This window comes from Megascapheus bottae, chromosome 13 (assembly GCF_031878675.1).
Source record: "Megascapheus bottae isolate mThoBot1 chromosome 13, mThoBot2.hap1, whole genome shotgun sequence".
NCBI classification, from domain to species: domain Eukaryota; kingdom Metazoa; phylum Chordata; class Mammalia; order Rodentia; family Geomyidae; genus Megascapheus; species Megascapheus bottae.
Genome location: NC_143521.1, coordinates 20452902 through 20471235, shown reverse-complemented (window position 1 = coordinate 20471235; position 18334 = coordinate 20452902). Strand labels below are relative to the sequence as shown.

At 37.8% G+C, this 18334-nt stretch overlaps 1 protein-coding gene across 10 annotated transcripts in view; it reads left to right on the top strand.

Annotated features, from left to right (window-relative positions):
* The window catches only part of Rufy3 (RUN and FYVE domain containing 3), a 76568-nt gene that overhangs the window by 21541 nt on the left and 36693 nt on the right, over positions 1-18334 (top strand). For 3 of the 10 annotated variants that reach the window (XM_090343461.1, XM_090343469.1, XM_090343466.1), the window contains exon 2: positions 13021-13074. The exons of the other annotated variants lie outside the window; for them this stretch is intronic. In XM_090343461.1, the coding sequence (XP_090199587.1) occupies positions 13021-13074 (54 nt within the window). The remainder of the gene's footprint in view (positions 1-13020; positions 13075-18334) is intronic. 10 annotated transcript variants of the gene reach the window in all.

Below are 18334 nucleotides of genomic sequence, written 5' to 3'. Positions count from 1 at the left end.
TCTTCTTGAATACTTGAGTGTAGAATGACATTTGAAATATGATGTAAAAACTGAGTTTTAATCAAAAATCTTTCCTATATGAAAGAAAAAAAAAACAACCTTTGTCTAAAGTCTCAATTCCATAATCCACGCCGAAAGTAGACTTGCATGCAACAAGGAATGTCGTCCTGGTCTCTTTAGACCCCTTTCTGACATACCATTATGAGTTGAAGTTCTGGCTTCCACATGGGGCCAAAAGCATGCCATTTGAAATATTCTTGATAGTTGTCATCAATTAAATGGGGACCTGAACCTTTCATCCACTCATTAAAGTAGATGTGTAGATATTGCCAAATAGAAAAAAAAGGCATATTGCTAAAACTGACCTAGTTTCCAGATATTGCTTCTATAGGCTAAGCTGAAAATGTTTTTGATAAGACTATAAAAATCATATGAAAAGCTATGGAGCAGGAATGTTTAAATGATTATGGGCTGTCCCAAGTAGTAGTAACGTTGAATTCTTTCTTAGCCAAGCATTCCTACGCATGCCTTCTAGTGATTTTGCTTATCTAATGTCTTTACAAACTCCTTTTTAATATTCTTACTATTCCAACAAAGTTATTGGTTTTGTACTTCAAGAAAACCTTCACCAGTTTTACTGTTGTATTGTGATGAGATTCTTCATGCCAATATTCAATCAAGAAAGGTACTGTCTCCCTTTATCTACAGATCTTATCTCTGACAAACTGGCACCCTTCCTTTCCTAAATCACTGGATATTATCATTGGCACTTGTTTAAATGCACTTAGAATCATCCAGGTATTTATTTTATTTTGTCAGAAATGGGGCTTGAACTTAGGGCCTAGGTGCTGTCCCTGAGCTTTTTTTGCTCAAGGCTAGCACTATACCCTTTTGAGCCACATTGCCACTTCTGGTTTTAATTGGAGAAAAGAGGCTCACTGAGTTTCCTGCCCAGGTTGGCTTCCAACTAAGATCTTAAGATCTCAGCCTAGGATTATACGTATGAGCCACTGGCACTCAGTAATAACTTATTTTAAAAGAAAAGAATTACTGGAATACCTTCCCTCTTTTTGATTTTTTTTTGCCAGTCCTGGGCTTAAGCTCAGGGCCTGAGCACTGTCCTTGGATTTTTCTCAAGGCTAGAGCTTTACCACTTGAGCCTCAGCACCACTTCTGGCTTTTTCTAAGTATGTGGTACCAAAGAATCGAACCCGGGTCTTCATGCATGCTAGGCAAGCACTCTACCACTAGGCCAAACTCCTGGCCACCTTCCCTCTTTTGTACACAATTTAATTCGTGGTATCTTGGTTTCTTGTCTCTTTGTAGATATATCTATTTAGAACATAGTTTAAATATAGTAGCTTCTTTATATTGTTGGTTTTGGTTTTTGTTTTTCCGGTCTCAGGTCCTGGGTGCTGTCACTGGACTCCTTTTGCTCAGGGCTTAGCAGTCTACCACTTGAGCCACAGTACCACTTCTGGCTTTTTCTGGCACTTAATTGGAGATAAGAGTCTCATGAACTTTTACTTGCATGGGTTGGCTTGGAACCATGATCCTCAGATCTCACCCTCCTGAGTAGCTAAGATTATAGGTATGAGTCATTGTTCCCAACTTTTATTGTTGTTTTTAAATATATACATCAACAGTACTCTGGGCTGATGGGTGTATGTGTAGATGACTCTGGGCTTTGCCAGTGGCAGGACTTAATTGGAATCACTTTATCAATATAAATCAAGGGTGTGACCTTGGAAAAGTAGTTCCCATTGACCAATTGTGACATCTATCAAAAGGAGAGAAACAGAGACAATGGCAAAACAATTTTATATGTCTATTTATTACAGTGTTCTGACAGTAGCCGCACCTCAAAAGCTACTTAAATAGACTGAAGAGGAAAATTGCTCAATAATTTGTAGAATACAAACTCTAAACACTATTGTAGAAGAATGCTTATTGCCACAAAGTTCAACACAAGTAAAAGAAAATGTATCAAAAATGTGAAAAGGTGATTTTTATGGCTTCCAAATAGTGGGTACATTATTCTAACCAGGAAAAAAAAAGGCTAATCAGAAGGCATAACAGTGGTTATTATTAACTCATCTGTCTTCCATGACAATAGTTTCATACATCCCTAAATAGAAATATTCACATGAGAGCAAAGCTGCTGCTTTGGATTCAGTTTCCAATCCTTGCTTTTTTTACATTTCTACTCAATATTTCAGATGTTTCCAGGTCACAGACCTGTGTGTATTTCAAGCATGCATTGTTCTCACAGCCTTTGAAAATATTGTATTCAGTACTTAGATAACCCACAGGGTCTAAACTTAGAAGCATTCAGTATAGCTTTTGATTTACTGCTTTCCTTAATGGTCAGAACAGAAAACTTAAATCATTAGGATTTTTTTTACGGATTAAATTTGTTATTCTTTGCTTTGGCTATCATACTTCTCACTTTTGTAATCATCCCTTGGTGAAATTAGATGTCTGTTGTCATTAACACAGTTATCCTTAGACTTACATTGTCATTATAGGTTGCATGGTGTCCCTCATTTGTACAAACTAGAATATGTCTTGGATATCCTTAGCAGGGGATTACAATAGCCCAATCACCAAGTGCATAGGACTATAAATAATGAAGTTTATCAAAATGAACTCCAAGATCAGAAACAAGAGGTTGTTTTTATGTCCTATTTTTTAATTTCTGTTTTACTTTTCTGTATCTTTTGTGTTGTATATAAGCTTATCTGGTTGGAGGAAGGGAAGGGGAATCACAGAAACATCGGGACGAAGGATGAACTAATGCAACAAGGATATTCCCTAGGCATTAGGTTGGATATGAACTTTATACTTTGGGTGTGGGGAGGGGGAGTGAGGAGTGGTAAGCAGGAGAAAATGAGGGTAGGGTAACAGTGTTCAAAAAGAAATGTACTCATTAGTTTTCTTTTGTACCTGTAAACCCTACCTCTACAATAAAAAAAAAAAAGTGAGGTTTGACCTGCCAGTTGCAGGTGAATTTTCAGTTTCTTCCCATCTCCTATATACTTGCACTGCCATCTGCTTTAGGGCACTGTTTACAGTGCCTTATAATCTTTTCTCTTTATTGGTAAGCTTTTCTACTTTGGTCTTCTAACTTCCTTTTGGAAAATAATTTTATTGTTATTATTAAGGTGTTGTACAGAGGGGCTACCATTTCATTAGTCAGGTAATGGGTACATTTCTTTTTTTGTACAATGCACACTTTTGACTTTCCCCCAGCTTCCTCTTCCCATTCTTGCCCTCAAGTTACATAGGTCATTTTCCTTATAGAGTATACTGAATATGGGCCTGGAGTGTGGCTTAGTGGTTGAGTGCTTGCCTAGCATGCGTGAAGCCCCTGGGGTTGATTCTTCATACACAGAAAAAGCCATAAGTTATGCTGTGGCTCAAGTGGTAGAGTGCTAGCCTTGAGCCCAAGGACAGTGCCCAGACCCTGAGTTCAAGCCCCAAGATTGGCAAAATAATAATAATAATAATAATAATTAATGACAGCTACCAAAAGAAAGTATACTGAATAGCATGATTGCATTTGTTTATCCTTCTTCCCTACCTTTTTGCACACCTTCCCTTTATCCACCCCCAGAAGGAAAAATAAAAAGCAAAAACAAACACTGCCAAGGCAATAACAACAACAAAAACCAACATGTGTATTTCCATTTTCTGGAGTTTGTTTCCATAAATAGTATTTTAAATGTTCAGAGAAGTTACTACAACTTTGTTCTTCCACTAAGAGTATCCTCCTTTAGTCTGAAGAGTGAATGCCTCAGATATAGATTATCATGTCCAGTTATATTTTAGATCTAGCTTCTACATATGAGAGAAAACATACTTCCCTTTGTTTCTCTGAGTTTGGTTTACCACATTTAGCATGGGATTGTACTTTACATATGAATTCTTTCAGGGGTATCATTTCTAAAATGATTCTAAAGCTATCTGCCCTAATCACTGAATTATAAATCATTTCCTACATATTGTATCAGATTAGATAACTATTGCTCAGTGGAGCTCAGAATGAAAAATTGTTCAGAAATGATAGATTACTTTTGTCTAGAACTATTGGATGGGTGGTCAAAGAAATTTGTTTTAAGGAAATGATACTTAGGCCGAGCTCCTTAGAATTTAAAAAATAAAACTGTTCCTTAGAAAATGAAAGATTTGGGTAACTTAAAAAAAAATCGGGGGCCAGGAGTTTGGCCTAGTGGTTAAAGTGCTTGCCTAGCATGCATGAAGGCCCAGGTTGGATTCCTTGGTACCACATACATAGAAAAAAGCCGGAAGTGGTGCTGAGGCTCAAGTGGTAGAGCTCTAACCTTGAGAAAGTCCAAGGACTGTGCTCAGGCCCTGAGCTCAAGCCCAGGACTGGCGGGGGGGGGGGGGAATATATATATATATATATATATATATATATATATATATATATATATATATATCAGGGGCTGGGAGCATAGCCTAGTGGTAGAGTGCTGGCCTAACATGCTCGAAGCCCTGGGTTCAACTCCTTGGTATTACATACTCAGAAAAAGCCAGAAGTGGAGGTATGGCTCGAGTGATAGAGTGCTAGCCTTTTTGTCCAAGGACAGTGCCCAGGCCCTGAGTTCAAACCCCATGACTGGCAAAAAAAAAAAAAAAATCAATTACATTTGATTTCAGTTACTCTGAGATTTATCTAAAATTTTGGTTTGAGGGTTAGAATGCTGAAGTTTGAATATGAAATATACCTGATATCTTGAACACTCATTCCCCCATCTGCTGGTACTATTTTGAGAAATTGCAGAACTATTAGGAAGTGGGAGGTGGGGTCTGGCTAGAGGAAGTGGGTCGCTGGGGGCAAGCCCTAGACCTCCTATCTGCTATGAGATGTAAAGTTTCTTCCACCGCATGCTTCTACTTCAGTCATGGTCTGCCCACGTACACAAAGCCTAGAGCTGAACACTTTAAAAAAATCATTAAATAGGACCGGGAGTTTGGCCTAGTGGTTAAAGTGCTTGCCTAGCATGCATGAAGACCTGGGTTCGATTCCTCGGTACCACATACATAGAAAAAAGCCGGAAGTGGTGCTGAGGCTCAAGTGGTAGAGCTCTAGCCTTGAGAAAGTCCAAGGACAGTGCTCAGGCCCTGAGCCCAAGCCCAGGACTGGCAAAAAAAAAAAAAAAAAAAAAAAATCATTAAATAGAGGCCGGAAGTTTTTCTGAGTAGTGAGAGTGCTTTCCTAGCATGTGCAAAGACCTGGGTTTGGTTCCTCCATACCACATACATAGAAAAATGCTGGAACTGGTGCTGTGGCTCAAGTGGTAGAGCCCTAGCCTTGAGAAAAAAGCCCAAAGACAGTGCTCAAGCCCTGAGTTCAAGCCCAGGACTAGCAAGAAACAATCATTAGATAAAATCTGTGCTCTTTTCAAGTTTGTTTGTTTTTGTCAGTTGTGGGACTTGGAGTCTGGGTCTGGGTGCTGTCCCTGAGCTCTTCAGCTCAAGGCTACTGCCCTACCCCTTGATCCACAACATCACTTCCACCACTGGTAGTTAATTGGAGATAGAATTCTCATGGACTTTAGTGCCCAGGCTGGCTTTGAACCAAGATACTCAGATCTCAGCCTCCTGAGTAGGTAGGATAATAGGCGTGAGCCACTGTACTCTGCTCTTTCAAGTTTTTATGTCAAGTATTTTGATTACTGATACAAACCATAAACTTATAAAGTAATTTATAGTTTATGTAAAAAGGCTATAAAAATGTCTGAATCACTCCATAAGGGTAAAATGTATTTTTATCATTTTTAGTCAAAATAAATTGGGCCACAAAAATACAGAGACAAAGGGTAAACAAATGCAGCAGTGGTACTCACTAGAAACAAACTCTACAACTTGTGGGTAGGGACAGGAAGAAAAAAGTGAGAGAATGAGGGTGACAGTATCCTAAAAGAAGTGTCCAAATTGCCTGACTTATGTAACTGTAACTGTAACTCCTCTTTACATCGCATTTATAATAACAGTAAGAAAAGATTTTAATGAATTTGGCTATGTAAGGAAAACATACCAGAGAGCCATGCGGAGGCAGGACAGAGGAGAATTTTAACATTTAATAATGGGGCCATAGTCTACATGGGCAAGAGAGAAACATGGTATCTGTGCTCATCCAGGTGGATCCTAGTAACAGTGGAGGTAATGATGGGATGTACTCTGCTAGGTGGGCAGAGAGTGGGAGTTCTAGGGCAGGGTGGAGTTGGGGGGAGGGAGGCTTTCTGCTGATGCAGCCGGGGTTACAGACTGCCCTGGGAAACGTAGTGAGAGGGGCTGAAGACCTGAGGTGGGGAGAATGCTAACAGGCTAAGCAAGTCAAATCAACCTTTATCCAAAAAAAGAAAAAAAAATAAAGACCTGGATGAAAGTGGCTCACACCTGTAATTCTCACTCTCCACTTAGGAGTCTAAGATCTGGAAAATCCAAGTTTGAGCCCAGATGGAAATATAGCTCTTAGAATCAATTTCAAACTTACCACCCAAAAACAAGACTGGACATGGCTTAGATAGTAGAGTAACAGCCAAGTAAGTATAAGATCCTGAGTTCAAACCCCAGTACTAGCAGAGAAGAAAAAGTAACATGCAACCAGGCACTGCCTCATGCCTGTAATTCTAATCACTTTGTAGGCTAAGATCCACGAATCCACAGCTCCAAAGCCAGCCTAGGCAGGAAAGTCTGTGAGATCCTCTCTCTAATTAGTCACAGAAAAAGGAGGAAGTTGTGCTATGGCTCAAAATGGTAGAGTGATAGCCTTGAATGAAAAAGCCCAGGGACAGTGCCCAGGCCTTGAGTCCAAACCCCAGGACTCACCCCCCCCCAAAAAAAAGGAAGGCAAGTGATATGAGAATATCCACTGTATCCTCTACTTTTCAGGTGATTTTGATTTTGCATTTCATGGAATTCTTTTGTTGGGGGAATGGAGGAAGGGTGTCTTTTTGCCACTAGCAAGGTTTGAATTTAGGTCTTACTCTCATTCAGCTTACTTATTTAGCTAGCATGCTACTGTTTTTGTCCCCAAAGATTTCTTTGTTGAGATTAAGTAACTAGATATATTTCACAGTAGTAGTGTAGTTTTACTTAGCTAAAGTCACACAGTTTAACTATCACAGTGATAAGCATCATTATTCTAATGGTCAAGGCTTAAGAATGATGAAAAGTACAAAAACCTAAACTTTCACATAAGAAAAAATTTTAATTCTTCAAGCATTAGCAATAAAACTATGTCTTGCAGATGAGGCGATATGTACATTTCTTTCCTTTTGCCTAGTATTAGCTGTTTCCTCGTTCTCTGTCATTCCCCCCTCCCATTACTGCCCTCGCATTGCTTAGTTCACTTCCATCAATGTCGAGTGCAGCTGCTGGGCCTTGCTGCTGTACTTTTTCTTCCAGTTTCCACTAATTCTGTGCCCTCCTCCCTCCTTCCCTCAGGTGTGCATATGTATACACCATATATGAAGTAAAGAACTACTTGAGCCATGGCTCCAGTTCTACTTGTTGCTGGATATTTTGAAGATGGAGTCTTGTAGAATTTTCTGTTCCAGCTGACACTGAGTTTCATGCTTCAAAGCTCAGTCCTTTGAGTAGCTAAGATTACAGGGGCAAGCCATTGCACCTTCTTAATTTGATGAGATTCTGCCTATCTATAATTTTTTTTTTTTTTTTGCCAGTCCTGGGCTTGAGCTAAGGGCCTGAACACTGTCCTTGGGTTTTCTCAAGGCTAGAGTTCTACCACTTGAGCCTCAGCACCGCTTCTGGCTTTTTTTCTATGTATGTGGTACCAAGGAATAAAACCCAGGTCTTCGAGCATGCTAGGCAAGCATTCTACCAGTAGGCCAAACTCCTGACCCTAGGTGGCCTCAGACCTGGAATTCTTCTGCCTGCCTTCTGAATAGTAGGGATAATATGAAGTGCCTTTGATTTTGAGTATAATACAGTAAATTCTAAAATGTGTTCATTTGTAAATTTGAATTTTTCCAGAGAACAAACAGGATTTAATGAGCATAGAAACATTTATATATTTGAACAGTAAAACAGACATCTCTAAATAGCCCCTTAGTAATTTTTTCATCATAATTATTTGTCATGAGATTTTTTTACATTTTTATATTATCTTTAAGTACAAAGGAAATATTGTCTTTTAACTTATTAAAGCACTTCTTTGAAAAGGAAGAACTTCAGTCTCTCTTCCTGAGAATAAACGAATCATGGAGGAGCAGTACCTTGAATCCCAGCTATGTCTAGCCATCACAGACAGGGCCCCTCTCCTAAAGCACACCTCTATTATTCCTTGAGTTACCATGTACCTTAAGAGCCAGTAGCAGGGTTGGGGATTTAGCTTAGCGGAAGAGCTGTTGCCTGGCAAGTGCAAGGCCCTGAGTTCAGTCCTCAGCTCTGGAAAAAAGAAAAAGAGCCCATAGGTTACTGCACCTAATTAAATATTTCTAGAGCTACATAATCTACTGTTTTACTGTCCTTAGACCTGAGACAAAAACCATAACCAAGGAGAACATTTAAGAAAACCTTATCTGAATTATGCTTAGATAAGAAGCCCTGTACAGAAAGAATGACATCGCCCCATTTGTTAGGAAATGGAAAGTCTTAGAAAAGATCATATTAAGTGAAGTAAGCCAGACTCAAAGGAACTTAGACTCAATGGTTTCCCTCATTTGTCATAATCAGTAGAAACCTTGGGCTCTACTACCAGAGATTTGCAATAGAGCAAAACCTTGATTCAAAAGGCCATATAGTATGACGCTGAATGAAAGGATCTCTAGGATATAGAAACATAAGCCATATAATGAATGGTTGTTGTTCTTAATATACTATGCTATCTCTCATCTCTTTTGCTGTCCCTTGGTTATCTCATATTGTTACAGTATCTCACTTTGTTACCTGATTTATCGGATATATTTGTATTTGGTTATTTGAAATTGGATAGGGAAGGGGGGAAAACAAGATGAGGGGTGTGGGCTGGGGGGAGGAAAATAGGGACCAAGACATGTGAAAGGGTATCAATGTATGTGAATTAATGTACCATCTATCTGGCAAATATCATGTAACCCTTCTATTAATTACAATAATAAATATATGAAAAAAATAAATGAAGCAAAAATTAAAAAAGAAGCCCTGTACAATTCCAGCTTTATCTCTTTTGTTTAAGAAAAGTTGTTTCATATGCACTTTAAAAATAAGATGACAGCGCGACAATGGTTGCTCACACTTGTAATCCCAGCTACTCTGGAGCCTGAGATGTGGGGATCTCAGTTCAAAGCCAGACTCTTTTTTTTCCAAATATTTTTATTGTAATTAATAGGAGAGTTACATTATATTCACCAGATAAAGGGTGCATTACTTCACATACATTGATACCCTTTCTCATGTCTTGGTTCCCATTTCCCTCCCCCACCCCCATCCCTGATCTTGTTTTCCCCCCCTAACTGTCTGATTTCAAATAACCAAATATGCATCTATCCAATATATCATATTACAAGGTGAAATACTGTAACCATATGAGATAACCAAGGGACAGCAAGAGATGAGAGATAACATAGTACATTAAGGACAACAACCACTCATTATATGGCTTTTGTTTCTATATTCTGGAGGTCCTTTTATTTAGCGACATACTATATGGCCTTATGTATCTAGGTTTTGCTCTATTGTAAATCTCTGCCAGAGGCGCAATGGATAACGTGTCTGACCATGGATCAGAAGATTCAAAGCCAGACTCTTATCTCCAGTTAGCCACTGGAAGTGGCGTCGCTGAGACTCAAGTAGAGCATGTTAGCCTTGAGCCAAAGAGCTCAGGGACAGCATCCAGACCCAGAGTTCAAGTCCCATAACCAACAAAAAAAGAAAACAAAAAAAAAGGAAAGAAACATTAGTTGTATAAGGAGGTTTTATTGTGACATTTCCATATATGTGGTCTGTGTATTCTGACCAAACTCACCTCTCTATATATCTCCCTTAGTCCCCATTCTCAATTTCAATTGATGTCATTATTCTATTTTTATGCATGAAAATAAAGAGCCCTATGGCTGCATTCATCCTGTTCTCCTTTCCCTTCTCCATTAGCCCTTTCCTCTCCCTCTGTTTTACTTTCCTATCATGTTTTGTTTTTTCTTAGAAATATTTATTTATTTATTTTTATTAAAGAATTTATTTTTTTTACTAGAGTGCATTAATTGTATCAAGAGGTTTCGCCATGTTATTTCAGATAGCATACATACTTTAATCAGAATGAAGTTTTTTGCTTGTACTCAGGGCTTCATGCTTGTTAAGTAAATGTACTACCACTTGAACCACATCCCTCTCCCTTTTTTGTTTTAGTTATTTTTTGGGTAGGGTTTCATGTTTTCCTAACATGGCCTAGATCAGGATTGGTTATTCCTCTGATCTCTGCCTCCCAGATAGCTGTGAAATTTTCTACTACTGAATCCAGGTATTTGAAGGAGAGTTATAGTCACAATTTTTCATTCCAGTCACAAGGCACTACACAATAGTTGGAGTACTTATTCCCTTGTGAGTCAGCATTTGAAATGGAACCAAAGCTTCTAACCTAAGTAACTTTGGAAATTCCTCTTTACTGTGTACTTAAATATTTATAAGATATCTGTACTTCAATATTTATAGGAGAGATATATACATATTTATCACAATTCTGATTTCATCAATTAGGAATTATCAACAGCAAAATGTTTAGCAAGCTCTGTTTACAATCCCACTTAGCATACTCACAAATGTCAGTGACTAATAAGAACATTCTTATGGATCTATAGGTCTATATAATATAAACTGGTAACATTGTCACTGGAAAAATTAATGTGATAATAAAGCTTCTTCAATAAGAGAAAGAGAAACTCTCAGTTGAGCTACCCAATTTTTCTGGCACTTGATTTCACCAGAACTTGAAATCCATCACCAAAAAGCATTTTGAGGGCCATGAGTTTGGCCTTGTGGTAGCGTGCTTGCCTAGCATGCACACAGCCCTGGGTTCAATTCCTCCATACCACATACACAGAAAAGGCTGAAAGTGGCACTGTGGCTCAAGTGGCAAAGCCCTAGCCATGAGCACAAAGTGTCCAAGGACAGTACCCAGGCTCTGAGTTCAAGTCCCAGGACTGACAAAAAAAAAAAGCATTTGGAAATTGTTTCACCAAAAAGGAAAACCCAGAAAATGGACACTTAACAAAAGTTTATTTGGTAGAGTGGTAGAAATAGAAAAGAAGGTTCACCTCCAGTGTCTTGTTCCAAGTAGTCTCAACTTTAATCATTTTTCCTGTTTTGTTGTTATCACCCAAATGTGGAGATAATAATGGGTTTTAGGGTAGATTTATTATTGCCCAAATGTACAAACAACATGTTTGCTGCCTCATGGATGTCTGTTTTGTGTTGAACATTGCTTTCTGATCAAACAATTAATTCACCAGGCATACCTTCTATACTGGGGTTATTACTCATTTAAGGAGATGGAAACTCATTTGATATTTAAAAGAAAGATATGTGATGGATGTAGGTATTTTTTGTTTAACTTTTGATTTTCTAAAAGATTATTAACTGTCACTCAGTCATTTAGGTTTGGATTCTTATTTTGTTGTTACTGTGTTTTGTTTTGAGCTTAGAATGCTGGGCAAAGGGAGAGGATGCAAAAGTTGTTTTGCCAAGGACAGCTCCCAGTGGACTGGCCACGATTGTAGTGTGACATTTTATTCATATAAAATATTTACCTTCTTGAACACTTGTTTGTTGAACTTGTCATTTGAAGTATGATGTAAAAATCAATGTTAAGGGGCCTGGATTTTGGCCTAGTGGTAGAGTGCTTGCCTAGCATGCACGAAGACCCGGGTTCGATTCCTCGGTACCACATACATAGAAAAAAGCCAGAAATGGTGCTGAGGCTCAAGTGGTAGAGCTCTAACCTTGAGAAAGTCCAAAGACAGTGCTCAGGCCCTGAGCTCAAGCCCACAACTGGCAAAAAAAAATCAATGTTAATAAATTCTTTAAAAAAAATGTTTAAACCTTTTATTGATTAGTCTTAGTTCCTGAACCTCACTTACTTCCCCATGCCCTGTGATTTCCCTCTCTTCTTTTCCTGTCTATCCTACCTCAGCCTGTTCAAAGGGTACCTGATGACAACTCATGCAAATATGTCTGTATATAATCTATTTTAACACCAAATTACTGTAAAATGGTACCCAGCATTTGTAGTATGCTGTTTGTATGCAAGATGCTTTCTGGAAATCAAAAGCATTTTTTTTTTTTTTGTAAATTTGCCTGGACTCCTTTGGTGATAAAACGTGCCTTGAATCTATCTACTTGAGGCCATTTTTAAGACTTCATCTTATTTAATTTGCATATTCACTCATGTCCTGCAAAAGTTAATGTGCTTGATTTGTGGGTGTTGCATCATACCTTCTTGTTTTCTGTGTCAAATCAACACTTGGCTTCATTGAATTTTAAGTTACTTATTTGTGTACTTCTAGGCAGCATCCTTTACATTTTTGGTGGAAAGGGGCAGTGTGGGTTATGTTAGGATTTTTGCGTTCATTTGCATAATGAGATTTGTCATCTATAAAAGATACTTCACTTGTTTTGCAGCTTACTAAAGTGGTCAAAATGAGTGTCGAATGATGAGAATATGTACACTGAAAATGCAGAGTCTAATTTGGTTTTGAATTGAGAAACAATCTGTTACTTTTTTATGAGGTATTCATCATCTTTGTTTCTTTTTATTAGAAACTTTGAAATGACAAATCTTAGCTTTGAAACATGTTTATTAATCCTAGTTGATATCTCTGCTTACTTGGTTGTATTCTGAACCCTTTTCATTGGTAATCTCTGTGTTAAAGAAGAGAATCCTAGGAACCTCCCATTTAGTTATCCTGTGGAAATCTTATTTTTAATGGCACTTTTCTTTCTTGGCTTTGCATGACATATTATCTTTCTTTTCCTTTCTTTTTGCCGTTTGCAAAGACTCTTGGGAGGATTTGACAGATTTGGTGGAGCAAATGCGCGATGATACAGAAGGTGCGTGCCACACCAACATCTTTTAGCTTTTTTTTTTTTCCTTTCTTTTTTGGAAATTTTCTAACCATCTTTTAATTGTTTTTCATAAGAAGGAATGTTAGATTTGAAGTTTATTTCCCATGGCAATAATTGAGAAATTCCTATACTAGTTCTAAGTAAAACAGTGTTGTATAGTCACACTATACCTTTCAGATACATGTTCAATAAAATGTTTAAAAGAGGTTTTATTTGAAAATCGCATCAAGTTTTTGTGGCTTGTTTTTCACTTATTGTTGATTTTTTGATTTATTTGATCTGTGGATTTCTTCGTTTTAAAACAGGTCCCAGGAATCTGAAGGGTTTAGACTGGAGTATTGCCTCCACTTGTAAACTGCCATAATATTAAATACTGAGCCTCATCAGATGATAACACTTCTTTCTGATGGAATTATTTTGAAAAGTAACATATGTTTTAATATGTGAATATCTCCCAAACCAGGAACTGCTTCCTCTGTAATCATGGCCCATATCTTCAGGGAGCTGGTTTGGGGTGATATACATGTATTATACTAAAAATCATAGAGTTTCAGCTCCACTCTGCTATGTTATTTTATATGCAGTCTCTTTGCCAAGGCAACTAAAGCTGTCTCCAGCTTTAGCACATGCACACACTCTTCTACACAGAGAGGTCTCTTTACTTCCCTTCCCTGAGGATCCCATGTACACAGGATCTCTCAGAGCATTTTCTCCTTCTACTCTTACCACCTGTTCAACTGTAAGAGGTCCACAAAGTACTTTGACTGCCTTGGCCTACATTCATTTCTTCATTTATTTTTCTCTTGCAGTACTCAAAGGTTAAGGCTTTTTTTCATTGTTTTCTAAGTCCCACATCTTGACAATCAGAGCTCTGTCTTAAGCCTCTTGATATCCTTATCAGACCTGCAAAAGGACGTCAGTCTGCTCACGTGAACAAAGTCAAGGCAGCTTTCTCTCTGAAGTAGTCATTCACAGTTAAACAGGATTTTCTTCCATATTTTCCTTTCTTGTGTGCTACTATCATCACTAGCTATCAGATCCTTAGAGTATTTTCATAGCCCTAAAAAGAAAACCCATACCTATTAGCAGCAATTTCCTAGTCTACTTTCTGTCTGTAGATTCATCAGTAGGAAGACATTTCACTTGTTTCTATTTGGCCTAATGAAAATGAATACACAGATTTTTGTGTGGACAGATTTTTACTGGGAATATCTAGGACTGGCATTGATCGATAAAATGATAACTTTTTGTTAAAGTTTGGAGACCTGCCTGACGGTTTTACAAATCAACTATACCATTTTACATTCCTACCATCAACAGAGAAGTTTTAGAATTTCTCTGTATCTTTACATATATTTTTCCTTTTTCTAAAAAAATATTATTATTGTCACCTAATGAGAGAGATGTGGATCTCATTGCAGTTTTGAGTTTCATTTCTCTACAAAAGCATCTTTTCATGTATTTTCTTTCCACTCATGTATTTTCACAGGAGAAATTCCTTAATTCTTTGCCTCATTTTTTTAAGCCAAGTTATGTGCCTTTTGCTAAACTTTAAGAATTGAATCAGTCACAGTGACTCACACCTACAATTATAGCTACTCAGAAAGCTGAAATCTAGAGGATCAAGGTTCAAAAGCAGCCTGGACAATAAAGTCTTCAAGACTATAAAATAACCAGCAAAAAAACTCAGGCTGGATTAGGAAGAGTGACATAATGTTTGCAGGGAAATGGGTGGACTTAGAATAAATCATGTTAAAAGAGGAAAAAGCTAAGCTCAAAGAGGCCAACAATGAATGTTTTCCCATAAGAAGAAAAGAAATATAATAAAGCTAGTTCCAAAAACCAGGACATGATGAATTATATACAGGACTCTAGGCATTCACACACAGCGAGACTAAAAAAGGGCACATTTAGGACAGGAACACAAAGGTGCAGTGGCTATGTGCATCTGAATATTTAAACTATTTGTGGAAATGAATTCCAAGAAATGAAAACAAAAGTATTGTTGATGATGTTGTTACTGTTTTTAAAAAACAAAAATCAGACCAGGAGTTTGGCCTAAGGGTAGAGTGCTTGCCTAGCATGCACGAACACCCAGGTTTGATTCCTTGGTACCACATACATAGAAAAAGTGGGATGTGGTGCTGTGTCTAAAGTGGTAGAACTCTAGCCTTCAGAAAGCCCTTTCTGTGGCTTGTCTTTTCAATTTCTTGATGGTATCTTTTGGAGCACAAATGTACTTTTTATTTTGGCAAGCACTCTACCACTAGGCCAAACTCCCGGCGCCAAATGTGCTTTTTTTTTTTTTTTCACTTTGTTGAAGTTGAACATTAACAATTTTTTGTTTTGCTTCTTTGATATGTCTAAGAAACCATTGTCCATTGCTTGTCACAAATTAAACCTGTGTTTCATAGTTAAACTCTTACACTTTGGCCTCTAGTCAATCTTTTTTTAACCAGTCCTGAGGCCTGGACTTAGGGTCTAAGCGCTGTCCTTGGGCTTTCTCAAGGCTAGTGCTCTACCACTTGAGCTACAACACCATTTCCACTTTTCTGTATATGTGGGACCTAGGAATCAAACCCAGGGCTTCCTGCATGCTTGGCAAACACTCTACCATTAGGCCATGCTCCTAGCCTCTCTAGTTAATTTTAAGTTAATTTTTAAATATTTATTTTCATGTTGATATCCAGTTCTAACAGCACCATCTGGTGAAAATAAAAATCTTTCCTAATCTGTCATGGCATCTTGTCAAAAATCAGTTGATCATAAGTGTATAGAATTGTAACATGCCTATTCTGTTTCATTAATGTATAGCTTTATGTAGTTGTTTACGCTTTTCTCTGTAATGGATTTTTAATTAAAATATGGGAGCTCTCTAACATTTTTCTTTTTTTTTAAGGTTTTTTTAAGGTTGTTGTTTGTTTGTTTGTTTGTTTGTCAGTCCTGGGGCTTGAACTCAAGGCCATGGGTCCTGTCCTTGGGCTTTCTAAAGGCTAGCACTCTACCACTTGAGCCACAGCACCACTTTTGGCCTTTTCTGTGTATGTGATATGGAGGAATCAAACCAAGGGCTTGGTGCATGCTAGGCAAGCACTCTACTACTAGGCCACACTCCTTGCCCAACATTATTCGTTTTTTGTTTTTTTTTTTAACTTACTTTTTAATTTTTGAACCAAAGAAGTTATTTGGGGTCAGTGGCACCTATTAAAAGCAAATGTTTCATTTCTTCATTGTTTTATATATTTCTTCTTTTTCCTGCTCAAATGTGATGACTGCCATCATTCCGATTTGTCTGTGATAACTAGGATCTTCTAATTAGTTCAGGAGAGTTAAGACAATGGCAGCTGTCTAGTTGTTCAACACCCATGATGGTATTCTTGCAGAGCTGGTGGTTGATCCTGGGAGTAGCACAAATAGTATTATCTGGGGCCACTTGGTGTCCTAGCACATTCTTGCAACATTATTCTTTTTCAGTGTTATTTTGGCTCGTTTGACTACTTTTCATTTCTCTATGTATGTAGAAAAGGTACATCATATTCTACAAAAAGACGGGTAATTTTTTTTAAACAAACCTTTATTTCCATTTCCAGGAATCTATTATGAGGAATATTATTTTGCATGTTCAGAGGCACAGAAGCATTGCACCTTTGGGTTCCTCATCTCAGATTATCCTCCTTTGATTTCATTGTATGTGAGCCTAGAGTCCTGTATAATTTATCCTGTCCCTATGTATTTTAGTTCTAGCTTCTGCATATAAGAAAATGTGTGCCCTTTGTTTCTCTGAGCTTGGCTTATCCCAACATGATTTGTTCTAGGTCTGTCCATTTCCCTGCAAATTTTTGGGAGTCCACTCAACTATTGTAGGGCATCTGGGCTCTTTCCATAAATTATGAATAGTCCAGCTATGAATATGGATGTCCAAGTATCTTTTTTGATAATCCTGTATTGTAATGTCCTGGGTAGATGCTCAGGAGTGATATGGCTGGGTTGTAGGGAAAGTCTGTATTTTTTATTTCAGATTTTTTAAAAGAATTTATTAACATTGATTTTTTTTTTTTTTTTGCCAGTCCTGGGCTTGAGCTCAGGGCCTGAGCACTGTCCTTGGACTTTCTCAAGGCTAGAGCTCTACCACTTGAGCCTCACACCACTTCTGGCTTTTTTCTATGTATGTGGTACCGAGGAATCGAACCCAGGTCTTCATGCATGCTAGGCAAGCACTTTAACCACTAGGCCAAACTCCCGGCCTTAACATTGATTTTTACATCATATTTTAAATGACAGGTTTAACATACAAGTATTCAAGAAGGGAATCTATATACAATCACTGGCACTTAGATTTTAGAACATAATTAAAATTAGGCTGAGGGTTTGTATGTCATAAATACATATTAATCTATGTAATAAAACATGTCTATAGAGTCATACATTTTTATGTCTATGTAGTTGTGTTTATATTTCCAATACCATGTCCATAGCATTGGGTACACAAATATTGAGTCCTCGCTCTTGTACTGTTTGGAACTAATAGCCACATATTAAGGATATCATGCGCCTTTTGTTCCTTTGGTCTTGACTTGTCTCACTCAACATGATTTGCTCTAGATTCATCCACTTCACAGAGAAATTTTTGATAGAGATTGCTTTGAATGTATATTGATTTGAGAAATGTTGCTGTCTTACCAATGGATATGTGTGTATTTGTTTGCTATGGCTGTACTGGGGTTTGAACTCAGGGCCTCATTCTTGCTAAGCAGGTTGTTTTATGCCTCTTGGGGTACTCTGTCAGCCATTTATTTTTAATTTTTAAATTATTTTTAAGTAGTTGGTTGGAATTACCTCTTAAGTCCATTTCATCAATGGCATTATTTAGTTCTGAGATATCGATTGTTGAATTATTTTAGTCTGACTGTTCTATCTCCTGGTGAGAATGGGACATTGTGGTGACCCATTATATGCCTTTGATTATCTTTCTTGACTGTCCTGGTTAGGCCCACCCACAGTGCTGATTAGAAATCGCTATAGTGGACAACCTTGTCTTGTTCCTTATCTTTGGGAAGGTCTTCGGTCTTTAGATGTGAATTGTTTGTAGATGCTTTATATCAGGTGAAGCAATTCTCTTTTCCTAGTTTATTGAGTTTGTTAAAGGTGATCAGATACTTCAAGTGCCTTGCCTGTTTCTGCTGAAGTGATCATACAGGAATGGTTCTTTAGTCTTTTTGTTTGGAGTATTACATTAATTGGTTTT